At 40.6% G+C, this 12,831-nt stretch overlaps 2 protein-coding genes across 2 annotated transcripts; one reads left to right on the forward strand and one right to left on the reverse strand.

The window, feature by feature from the left end:
• Positions 1–3,063: 3,063 nt before the first annotated feature.
• LOC124279394 (testis-expressed protein 43-like) lies at positions 3,064–6,101 on the reverse strand. Its single transcript, XM_046715212.1, has 3 exons — positions 5,964–6,101; positions 4,469–4,562; positions 3,064–3,763 (listed from the first exon to the last, which is right to left on the reverse strand). The coding sequence occupies exons 1-3, from the start codon at positions 6,062–6,064 to the stop codon at positions 3,545–3,547; spliced, it is 414 nt and encodes a 137-aa protein (XP_046571168.1). The 5' UTR covers positions 6,065–6,101; the 3' UTR covers positions 3,064–3,544.
• Positions 6,102–6,153: 52 nt separating this feature from the next.
• Positions 6,154–12,581, forward strand: LOC124279392 (G patch domain-containing protein 2-like). The gene is given in 8 exon segments (XM_046715210.1): positions 6,154–6,253; positions 7,639–8,065; positions 8,067–8,396; positions 8,879–8,943; positions 9,322–9,530; positions 10,282–10,326; positions 10,593–10,752; positions 12,103–12,581. Coding segments are annotated over 7 exon segments (1,404 nt in total). The 5' UTR covers positions 6,154–6,253; positions 7,639–7,661; the 3' UTR covers positions 12,294–12,581.
• Positions 12,582–12,831: the final 250 nt, after the last annotated feature.

Consider the following 12,831-nt stretch of genomic DNA (forward strand, 5'->3'; position numbering starts at 1 on the left):
CCATTCTCAGTTTTGGAAGGCATGTCTTTGCTCAGGTAAAGTTGGAGATGTTGTCAAATATATACAATCAGAACATTAAATGAGTTATCCGTTTCTGCGAAGGAAAATTCCAAACTGACGTTTCTTTTGCTGCTTAGTATATGATCTAAACCCTTAGTTTTGGCCACGAGTTTCAACGTAGTACATAGTGCGTGAAATGGTGAACTGTTTATAAAAACACTACATAATACTTAAATTTGAGAAAATATGAGCTCGAAAATTGGTGTCTTCAAATGTACTTTCACAGAGTTATGGTCCTTGCATCATGCGTTTCAACTCATTGGGACGCCTTTTCTCGGAAAATATAAAATGAACTTCTCCGAGAACTACTGTTAAATACTCAGTGCGATAGCTAGTGCCATAAAATATTTGTTCATAGTTCCCTTGCTTTTCTTGTTGGACTTCGAGGCATACACAGTTACTGCCCTTGATTAATGTCATTATTACACTACGCATAGTGGCTCAAATCGCTTGTCTTCTTAGAAACTAGCTTTTATTAAACGAATATGAAACTTTGCGAACTTTTCAAGGAAATACTGATCAATAGTTCGAAAATTGGTGCTATAACTTATATTTCCCAGAGAAGGGTATTTTCAGGGTATTAATTCCCATTGTTTGATTATTATTTATTTCTGATAACATAAGGTGACCAAAGTGCCTGTCTCTTCTCATGGCGTTATCAAATAAATAACTGTACAGTGCCCGCCGGGGTTTGATGCAGGTGCCGACGTTCTCGTTCCTGCTGCACGTCATGCCCACTAAACGAGGTGTAATGGTAATGTCTAGATTTGACACGTGGTCATCCCATCTGATGTCAAGAAGCAGATGTGTCATCGTATCCCAATTGCGAAGATCGATGCTCATGCTGTTGATCACTGGATTGTCTGGTCTAGACTTGATTACTGACACGCCGCCACCACATAGCTGGTAATTTGCTGATTGCGGCGTTAAACAACAAACAAACAAACAAACATCACGAAACAGATAAAACAATGGGGTAGTTTTTTTTGTTTTGTTTTTTTAATTTTATTTGTTCCCATGGTTACAAAGTCAATAACAAGGGTATATGGTAGCAACAAGCACAGAAAAGGTGGAGATACATTGCTGTAGAGATGTAATAATAATTAGTTGCTGAATATTGGGATGAGTGAATTCCATTTAAGATTGAATTTTTCGATTTCATTGTTTTTCTTTGAAATAAATTTTTCGACAGGAAATATCTCTTTTAATGCCTTTTTATAATTACTGAATTTTGGAATTGATTTTTTTTATATTACATAAATTGATATGTTTTTGGGTTAGGTTAGTTGCGTTACCACCGAGCAGTCAAACAAACGTCAATTTGTAACCGGTTTCGGTTGGTCAGTTTGAGCATGACACTATGTGTATAGCAAGTGACGTCAAACATTTCTTTCGAATGCGTATGTATAGTGTTTCCTGGCAACAGGTTGAAAAGCAATGACCTATGTTTAAAGACTTGAGTCATGGACCTTGACGAACTAGGTTGTGTACAAGACCGCTGATTTCACCCATCTTGTCTGGAGCTGCCGGTAAAAGGTGGAGGAGACAGTATTACATCTCTGTCTGTATCAGCTGACAAGTACAAGATGGTTCGTATACACACAGTGATATTTACTTTATTTCAAAGCAGCACGATTATGTTAGCACTGCTTCAAGGCATGTTAATTGTCTTTATCCTCAGATTTTTAATCTGCGCGCCGTGGCTAGAAGATATATAGCATCACCATGACAAACGCGTGAATTTGTCGCCATGCCAACAAATTCGCTTGTGCTAATTGTAAAGTCCTATTTGTCTGGATTCATTGTACGTAGCTTGACAGTTTTGGAGTGTTTTATGTTTAGATTTACACATATATATTTATGAAATGAAGTATGTGTGTATGTGTCTATAACAATACCATATCATAAGGCGGCACACACGTCCTTACTTGACCTTGTTGCCGTGGCCCTCTGGCTTTCGTCCAGCCTGGCTGTTCCAAGTGTCACAGCTTTGGATATACCTGTGCGAGTTTTCGGAAAGCAAAATGTCATTATACTTCATAAACAAATGTGTGTGTGTGTGTTTTAAAAAATGACATGTTCAAAAATAAACAGTTTAACTAGAATGTTTATACGAAATAATATTATCCTACCTTATTATATAGTGTATTATATACTATACTCAAAAGAAATCAAGGACCACCTGATTTTTTCATATTACTCGTTATTCTGCCATGGCATTGGTGGTTAAATGGAGTAATATGAAAGAATGGGGCGGTCCTTTTACTTCTTCATAGTAGTGCCAATAGTGTACTTACGCGTTATAATATAGGGGCGGTGGGGCAGCCTAGTTGTTAAGGCGTTCGCTCGTCACGACTAGGACCCGGGTTCGATTCCCCACATGGGCACAATGTGTGAAGCCCATTTCTGGCGTCCCCCGCCGTGATATTGCTGGAATATTGCTAAAAGCGGCGTAAAACTAAACTCACTCACTCACTCTCACGCGTTGATTCCCCAGCTGAAACAAAAACTGAACTGGACATCAGTCTGTAAAGGAACTAGGTGTGAAACCAGAACTCCTAGAACTCTGTCTAAATATAGCACACTACTGGCCCTCACTGAATATATATGTATATACATGAATCAACCTAGTTACTGAGCCCGATCTGGATCTCTAATCACACTGCACTTCCTTGTCGGTTTAAATGGAATTATTTGTTTCAATCTAAGTTATATATATTCATATACTAAGGTTGGTCATGAAGTTCGACCACACTAACTCGTAAGCTGATTCTCAAAGAAAGTATGGGCTACTGATGAACAATGCCAACCTGACATTCACAGAGTCCACGAAATGGATTGAAGACGCTCGTAGTTTTAGTGGACCAAATGATCGGATTCTGACGGCGTGCAATCAGTCAGTGGACAACCTGGTCTAGACTCGTTTTTATACACCCCGTCATCATACGATGTTATGTTTCATATTTTTTAGTTTGTGTCCTTAAATGATTAAAAACAAACAAATGACAAGTCTGGAAATGTGTTTATTTCCAAGTAACATAAAACATAACGCATAACGTATTTTGATATAATAAACATGATTGTGTTATAGACATTAGTTTACTACAGACGGACAATCTCTCCTAAAACACAGAACACATAATACTGCAGTGCAATCATAATACTGACGTGGACAAACGCTTGACAACCGGGACTAAGTCGTGAACAATAAACAAAACAAAACAAAACACCCATAAACAAACAAAACATTAATAAACAATGCCACACGTGACAAACATAAAGTGTTTATATACACAAAAGATATATTTCATAAACGAATGATCTCCAAATTTCAAATGCATTTACTCCAAAAGACGTTCACATGTTCGTCCAACACGCCCCAATTGAGCCCTAAACATGTACACCAGGAGCATGGATTTCATGACGTAATTCAGCAGAATATATATCTAAAGCAGTTTCACATTTTCTCGACGCTATGCTACAATCAGGCGTAGTCTTTATTATCGCTTCTATACATGAGCGAGCTCTGGTACTTGGAGGTCTCGTGGTGGAAGTGAGGACGGAGTAGCTGTGCTCTGTCTGGCAGCGGGCACTTGCTCTCCACGCGGTTTCTCACCTCCACGTTGTAGGCCATCTGTTCTCGTTTTTCCAGGAACAGGTTCTCGTCGTGCTCGAAGTGGGGGATGCCTCCCAAGTCAGAATTCTGAAACATCATTTAAAGAAACATGATAAAGAGTGATACCAGCACATGCAAGTACCTGCAGTTATGGTAATCAATGCAGGAACCGAAGTATTGTCTGATTGTTGTTTAACCAATCATTCAGAGCTATTCCTGGATTTGGACGTCGACTCCGAACCAGATTATCCAGTAGCTGATATATCGCGGGGTACCATGACAACCATCCATGGTTTTTTTATTCGATTCCCTGTATTGCTACATACAACATGTGAAAGCAGTTATTGGTGTCCCTGCTGTTGCCGAAAGTGGCGTAAAATGTAATTCATCATCTTTAAATAATACTTATAAAACACTGATCACACTGACTAGGGTTCAGCGATAGAATGTGAAGGTGAATAGGACACTATGGTGTGCACAATCGACAAGCATGCACGTGTGTTGGTATGGGCAGGGAATTGCCCAAGGACAAAACAACAGTCCACCTGTTTGTGCACAAAACTGACAGATGCGGCATATGTTGTGTGTGTTGTGTGTGACAAGCATTGTGAGTGTAGTGTTGTTAAACTCGTTTACCATACAACAATATTGTAGCTACATAACGGACCACCATTAGAGTCGACTGTACTGAAGGCATGCGGGATTCCGAGCAAGGACGTTCTTTACTGGGTACATTCTTCTGGATACCCTGGATACATGAAGTGAGGTATGTAACTGTCAATGGCGTCATACCTTGAGGATGAGCTCCCGGTTCTTCATGTCGGTCTTCCATTCCTGGGTATACAGGCGGGGCACCATGGGATGGGCACGGGAGTAGTCCGGTACCCTGCAATAAACAACTTCCTGTCAGTTTCCGAGTCGCTCCTTAGGCCATAAGTAAAAATATTTTTGTTTCTCATTACCGCCCGACCCTAATATTATATATATTTTTTACACTAGAGAAAATACAACTTTGACTCTCAATATGTGCATGATTTTTAACACTTCTAAATTTTGATTTTCTATCGGAGAAAAGGTGTAAATTTCCACAGAAATCAAGGGGTTTGGGACATAAAGTAAAATAAATTGTAAAAATATAAATGGCCGCTCGACCCATATTTCTTTGAAAAAGTCACGAGAAACAAGAATATTTCTTTTTATGTGGCCTTACTTATAGAATGTGGACAACTAACTGAGACTTCCAGCTCGTACCTCATGCTATAGCAGATGTTTCAATATCTCACTGATATGAAACGAGTAAGCATCCATGAGTAACCATAGCCACTGTAACCCAGACAACCTGAACTGTACTTGGTTTATCATAGAGTCCAAACATGAACCTGCAGTATGCAACATGATAGTCATTTATTGCAGCAACCTACTATAGGCAACATTACAATATATTACAAATGCCCCTAAGAGCAACGTAACAGTATATATCAGATTTGCCTGCAACTTGCAGAGTTACAGTCATATCACAGTCACCTATTGCACTCAGTATAGGCCTAATAGAAAATCATGTAGATCCCCACCTGAGCAATACCAGAGTATATCAAAAGGCACGTCGGAAGCAATAATATACGTGAATATGACAGCCAACTGTATACATAGGTACACCAGTGGGGTAAGCAGTGACCCATGGGTGTCAAAGTGTCACCTATTTCTACTACCATGGCAACGATAACGTCATCGTTACCATGCAAAATAATATAGTGTTTCAAAGTAGGTTACAAACTTTTACAGAAAATGTTTTTTTACCAATTATTATGAAATAGCCTCGATCAGCCCTTTCATGGTCGTGATTGATAAGATTCGTTTCACAAACATAACAAGTATTGCAAATTAATGTACCACTCCTCTCATGATTATCGAATCGGCATAGGACTGGGGCATTAAATGTAGATAGTACGTCAGTCCATATTTGCTATCCCATTGCATTTATAGGCGCATTCATACCATCGTCAAACTATCTGGGAATATCGGTATTCCCCTACTTGAACATTATTTTCACGTGGATGTATTTGACTGCAAATATAATCTCAACATAAACAGCTGGGTTACCGAATCAGACTAAACAGACCCCAAAACACATTATCTCTAACAAACATAAGACACGCGAGTTAAGGCATCCTGGTTGTCATTAGCAACGGGTCTTATGTTTTCTCTACTTTGACATGAATTATATATAGGTTGATTCGTTGTGTATTGGCAATAGGATAATCAAATGATATGTAACAAAATCACTTACCGCACCCGGCTGTGGGTGTAACAGTTCTTGGCGAAGTTGGTATCGATAGTCTTCGACATGGTCGTAGCGCACTGTGAACCGAGTCTCTCAGTGCACAGCATATAACAACAAACGAGGTCACGTGGTAATCTGCGTCACATGCGAAAACGAGATCTCACGGGATGTTATACCAAAACAATCATGGCGTGCGTGTGTTGCCTGCGTTCATTGTCACTCTCTTTGGACAGTGATTGTTCACGCAAGTAATGCAATCGGACACAGATCTTCTGTTTTTCTTAATTATGCATACCGTAAGTATAAAGTAATATTTGATAAACTACGAATCAGAAGGTGTGAGGTTGTGAAAACCCTGTCAGTCTGCCACCAGTTGAAGAACTTGACCTGTCAGTCAGTGTCAGAATATGAGCTGGATAAACACTGACAACAGATCGCTCTGATAACATCTGGTCTTATCTTTGTGTTAGCCGAGGATGATAAAGACATTAAGAAATGTAGACAGTAGCGTTTTGAACTATGATAGGGTACAATAAGTAGTTGCACTAAATAGTTGGTACAAAAACAGCACCTTCACACTTGGCCGTGGCATTATCATGATTATGTTTCTGAGTAGCGAAGGGGGTACATGACCCTCCAACTGCTAAGCATATCTTCTCAGTCATAATGTTTGGAATTTTTTCAGAACCCTAATAATTATTTTAAGGATGTATTTTACTGGAAAGCTGCCTGACATGTTTTGTTTTGGCTTTTCCTATCCTCACTGAAACTATTTGAGAAAACAAATATTTCAAGAGTATGTACATTTAAACATGCTAATGAAATGAACCAATGCATGAGTGTAAGCCACATAAAATAATATTCTTGTTTCTCATCACTTTTCAAAAAAATATGGGTCTGGCAGGCAGATTTAATATTTACATTTTATATTATGTAAAAAAACTGATATCTGTGGAAATTTACACCTTTTCTCTGATAGAAAATCAAAACTTAGAAGTGTGAAAAATCCATGCACGTTTTGAGAGTCAAGTTGCATTTTCTCTAATGTTAAAAATTATTAAAAACCTTAGAGTCCAGTGGAATTTTTGGGTCGGGCTGTAAGGAGAAACAAGAATAGTTTTATATATGGCCGAACTGATTATCATTGGAACATAAGTTTTCGGACGTCAAATGTTTTCAGACAGCAGTGCACTCAAGCTATAACGAGGCCAGGTGCATCACGCAGACATTGTAAATGGTCAGATGATGTTTCTACTCACTTGATAACTTTAAAATGTTTCATAATGCCCGTGATAATTCCAGTAACAAAACTGCAGAATAAAAATAGAATGGTAACAAGAACAAAACATTTCAGGCAAACAAATGACCGTGATATCCAGTTTCTTGCAAATTAAGCTACAGTTAAATTAATCTATAATAAACGTTTACGTTTTTGCATTTTTAGCCAATACGTTGTACTGATCTTGCAACAGCCAATTTGGAAAGATGTAAATTGTAGGCATGGTGAAAGGTTCAGCAGATTTTTATATTTTTCATAAGTTTCTGAACACTGCTCAAAGTGTTTCTTTGTGATATATATCAGTATGTTACATTTCAAAGGTGATTTTTACCATGTTTGCATGATTTATGGACTCAAACTATCTTTATATGCTTTTGTAAAATGTTTCAGGGTTTGTTTCAGGATTTGACACATAAGTTAATCAGATGGATCACAGCATAGTGAAAGATTTCCAGAATTTGCGTGTGTTTTCCAACCGTAATATCATCAGGATGGATGAGCTTGTCCAGGACCTCACCAACGCACTGGAAGAAAGTTCCAAAGGTCACAAGTCTCAAACGGAAAACCTCGCACCAGGAATATTTGCTCGCAGAATGCACAAAAAACGACGTGGAAAACGCCGCAGATCAGATCCAAGCCCTCTGTGGAAATGTGGAACAATCAGTGAAGCCTCTGAAAGCAGTATCGATGAAGCACTGAAAGATTACATAGACACAGTAGCTTTACTCAGTGACTCAGATGACATTTCCCCACGAAGAATTCATCGGCTGACAGTCCCACTAACAGATCCAACACCTCCTGTTGAGTCGGATTCCGTCACTGAGAATGTCTCCCCCTATTCGGCCTCAGAGAAGAAGAAGGAAGTTCAAGACTATGGCCCTTGATTCTCCTAGTGCAGATGATCTGAATTTTGTGGAGCCCATTTTTGAACGTCATAAAACAATCAAACACAAAGCTCTCCAAGACACAAGTACAAATATGGTGGTTCAGGATGAAGCAGTTGGAGAAGTGCCAGGATCAAGTACAATTCCGGACGGAAGTGTCCCGGGGAAGAGAAAAAGGAGCACAAAGAGTCGGAGTGATTATGTCAAGTCCCCCGGAGGAGGAGGGGCTAGTCAAGAAGGGGACACTGATGGCATGGACATCACTTCATACTCACAGTGAGTAGCCACCAACAGTAGTAGGCGACAGCTACTTTAGGGTGTATGTTCTCCTGGTCATGTTGTAAAATACTGGTATAAACAAACCATGCTGCAACTTGCATGAACCTCTAGAGAAGATTTGGATCAGAAGTGGTATTCTAAAACTTTGATTACTGTTAGATGTGACCAGCAGGATCTTGTGGTTGGACTCTTGGCTGATGTAGGTCAGTGCTCACAATGTCAGACCCTGGATTGTCTGGCCCAGATTCAAGTATTTATAGACTGCAGTCATATACCTAGAGTATTGCTGAGTATGACGTTAAACAACAAACAGACTAAACCATGTTCATGGTCAAGATAGTGCTAAACAACCCTGTCCTGATATTAAACATCACTGTATTGGCTATGGCTGTTGTGTGTTCTACAAGGTGTACATATGTAGGACTAAAATGACCTTATCTTGTCATGAGACTAAACTCTCATGTTCTTTTGTCTTGCAGAGAGAGCAGTTCTCTAAGTAGCAGTGAAAGTGAGGGGCTGATTACTAATGATGAAGGGAGAGAAGGTGAGAAATTGTTTCATATTTTATATAAGAGTGGTCGTAGTTTAATTTAGACAATGGGCATGTTATAAATGTGTTACCAGCATCATGATCTGATATAACCCTTACACTAAGAGGGGTGCTGGGGAAGCCTTTTCCTTAAAGCATTCGCTTGTCACACCAAAGACCCTGGTTCAGTTCCCCACATAAGTACAATGTATGAAGAACATTTCTGGGATCCTCCACCGTGATATTGCCGGAGTATTGTTAGAAGTAATGTAAAACCATACTCACTCACTCACTCATAGTTAGACTATTGGTGATGGTGTGATTTGGCATAAACCTTGTTTTTTTGTACCACTTACATTAAGACTAATGTTTCAAATAACTTTAATTCTCCAGCTGATGATGAGCAGAGCGACTTTTTTCTGGAGCCTGGTCCATCATGTGGCATTGCTGGCATCATCCCCTGGTGGGAAAACGAGCGTGTCACAGACAGCGAAGTGCTCATGGACAAACAGTTGGGAAGCATCCTCACAGGATCCTTTGAACATATGCCAGAATCCTCCAGACAGAGTTTCAAAACCCGCGTTAGCAGGCTGATGGCATCGGTAAGCATGCTGCTTGTTTTGAGAGGAGTGTCAGTGGAGTGCTTCGGTTGGAGTATGCAAGAGTGAATCATCTGATTGCCTGTGGCAGGATTGGTAACTTGACCATGATGACTGTGAAGGTGGCATGCATGTCTTGTTGTCTGAAAATATTGGGATAGACATGTGAACAGTCTCCTTGTCATTGCTTGACTTGTAGACATTTAGTACAGTATGTGCTGAGTATATTGTTACGGACATGTTGTTTTTATCATACCAAGGATACTGAATCCACCTTTCAAAGTAGTCTTATTAATCTAATTAAGACATGTCAGTGTAGCAGACTGGATGTTGGCACAGGGCCTGGTCTAGGGTGAACAATTACCATGATAATAATAATACGAATAAGTACTGTAGTCCATGTCTAATGTGTAAGAATCCACACATGCAGCTTTTCATTCCCACTTTTTAAATCAGTTTACACTTAAATTTCATTCTATAGAGAGAATGTACACCAGGCTGCTGTGTGAAGGGCTGGGGGGTTTGCAGGCACATAGACATTCCATCACGGCCTGGCGAACAGAGGAATATTTCAGACAAAGTCTCACCCTAAGGAGACTGACTTCTCATGTGTCAAACTCTTCATCCATCCACCCACTCTATACAACAAACCTTGCTTAATTTTGCCTGATTTTAAAACCAGTGAACAGTACACATCTACTTGCCACAGCCCCAGATATTGATTCACACCTTCATTATATATTTTGCTTTGCAGAGTGGGAGAGAAATACGTCTTGGAAGAAGAAAGCTGAAAGGGAAGGTATTAGATATGATTTGTGCTCTTCTACTTCCTTATAAGTGCTTTAAAGAGAGTCATATTCATCCTAAGTTTTGTCACAGATTATCATCCCTTCATCTGATATTTCTTTCTAAAAGGTGTTCTGGATATCTGAGAACAGTGAATTAAAAGAAATTGTTTGTATGTCTACTCATGTACAGCTGTTTTTGCAGATTACTGCAGTGTTTTATCTACAGTATGTTGGCTATTTGAACGGATGCTGATTTTGTTGACATTTGTCTTGTTAGATGCCAAGCTACACAATGACCAGGTTCCTGCAAGATCGACAAAAGTGGAACCAGATGCAGGGTCGTTATTTCCCTCCCCGCCCATCGGGCTCAGCCTCCACACACTCAGGAGACTTCAAGAGGCAGCGTAAAACACCCCCATCTAGTCCCCAGGATGAGGGTGAGTGAGACTATTGACACGTAAAACACCCCCATCTAGTCCCCAGGATGAGGGTGAGTGAGACTATTGACACGTAAAACAGCCCCATCTAATCCCCAGGATGAGGGTGAGTGAGACTATTGACACGTAAAACACCCCCATCTAGTCCCCAGGATGAGGATGAGTGAGACTATTGACACGTAAAACACCCCCATCTAGTCCCCAGGATGAGGGTGAGTGAGACTATTGACACTTATAGTCCCCAGGATGAGGTAAAAACACCCCCATCTAGTCCCCAGGATGAGGGTGAGTGAGACTATTGACACGTAAAACACCCCCATCTAGTCCCCATGTTAAACACCACCATCTATGAGAGGTGAGTGAGTGAGTGAGACTATTGACACGTGAAAACACCCCATCTACACCCCCATCAGGATGAGGGTGAGTGAGACTATTGACACGTAAAACACCCCCATCTAGTCCCCAGGATGAGGGTGAGTGAGACTATTGACACGTAAAACACCCCCATCTAGTCCCCAGGATGAGGGGGTGAGACTAGTGACACCCCCCATCTAGTATTGAGTGAGACTATTGACACATGACGTAAAACACCCCCATCTAGTCATGAGGGTGAGTGAGACTATTGACACGTAAAACACCCCCATCTAGTCATTAGGGTGAGGGGGAGTGAGACTATTGACACGTAAAACACCCCCATCTAGTCATTAGGGTGAGGGGGGTGAGACTAGGGTCATTAGGTGAGAGACTACTATGATCTAGTCATTAGGGTGACAGTGTGTCATTAAAACACCCCATAAACACCCCCTCTGTCATTAGGGTGAGAGGGAGTGAGACTACTGACACGTAAAACACCCCCATCTAGTCATTAGGGTGAGGGGGAGTGAGACTATTGACACGTAAAACACCCCCATCTAGTCATTAGGGTGAGGGGGAGTGAGACTATTGACACGTAAAACACCCCCATCTAGTCATTAGGGTGAGGGGGAGTGAGACTATTGACACGTAAAACACCCCCATCTAGTCATTAGGGTGAGGGGGAGTGAGACTATTGACACGTAAAACACCCCCATCTAGTCATTAGGGTGCAGGGGAGTGAGACTATTGACACGTAAAACACCCCCATCTAGTCATTAGAGTGAGGGGGAGTCTAATTGAGTGAGTGGTTAAATTGTTTGTGTATCAGAAACTGTCCTGCCTAAAGGACAGTGTGTGAGAGCCATTTCTTCTGTCCTCTGTGATATTGCTAAAGTGATGACAAAGTACACTCTAGTCATTCATCCATAGCTCACCACAGAGCCCAGAGACAGGGAATGCTAGTGGCACCACTAACAGTTCCTCTATTTTATTCAGGGTATGTTGGTGAAAACGCAGAGCCAATTCCTGACCACAACATTGGCAACTTGATGCTTCAGAGTATGGGTTGGAACCCTGGCTCAGGTCTTGGACCAAACCAAGATGGCATCCAAGATCCCATTCAGGCCTACCTTCACCCTGGGAGGAAGGGACTGGGATATGAATCCAATGGGCTCTCGGATACGTGAAGTTACAGCTCAAACTCATCTTTATTCACCTGACTATGTAGACTCATGAAGCAACATCACTTTAACTTCACTCCAAAAATGTGTAGATCTATATTTTAAGATAAAGTAATTATTTGCTAAGATACTGAGGAATATATATTTTGAGAATGTTAGGGAATCATCCGTAAGGTAAAGAGATGTGGATTTAATGGGCAGGGTAATGTCACCAGGATCTACTATGTGGGCTGTAGAACTTTAGGTAGTATTGTCAACATTGTTTGTTGTTTAATACTGCACTCCACAATATTTCAGCTACCGTATATGACCGACTATAAGTCGGATCTGACTATAAATCGGGCCCCTCTCTCAACCCTCTAAATTCTTCCCCTTTCCCGGTAGTCGACCCCTTTCCTGGTATGTATCGGTATTGGGTAGATCAACGTCGTGACTGTTCAACACTGTAACATGACGAAGGTAAACACGTGTTTGTTATCTTTTGTAAAAGCATGTTCAAGCATGTTCAGTACCTGAAACTTGTTTATTTTGAGAACAGATTTCT

This window comes from Haliotis rubra, unplaced genomic scaffold (assembly GCF_003918875.1).
Source record: "Haliotis rubra isolate DU_JTF1 unplaced genomic scaffold, ASM391887v1 Scf25, whole genome shotgun sequence".
Classification (NCBI taxonomy): domain Eukaryota; kingdom Metazoa; phylum Mollusca; class Gastropoda; order Lepetellida; family Haliotidae; genus Haliotis; species Haliotis rubra.

Bases quoted from the DNA above. Each gene is read 5' to 3' on its own strand.
- LOC124279394 (XM_046715212.1), bottom strand. From the start codon at position 6,064: ATGCTGTGCACTGAGAGACTCGGTTCACAGTGCGCTACGACCATGTCG. The intron at 4,563-5,963 runs GTAAGTGATTTT...TGTTTATTGCAG, and splicing joins TACACCCACAGCCGGGTGCG to GGTACCGGACTACTCCCGTG. The intron at 3,764-4,468 runs GTATGACGCCAT...ATGATGTTTCAG, and splicing joins ACCGGGAGCTCATCCTCAAG to AATTCTGACTTGGGAGGCAT.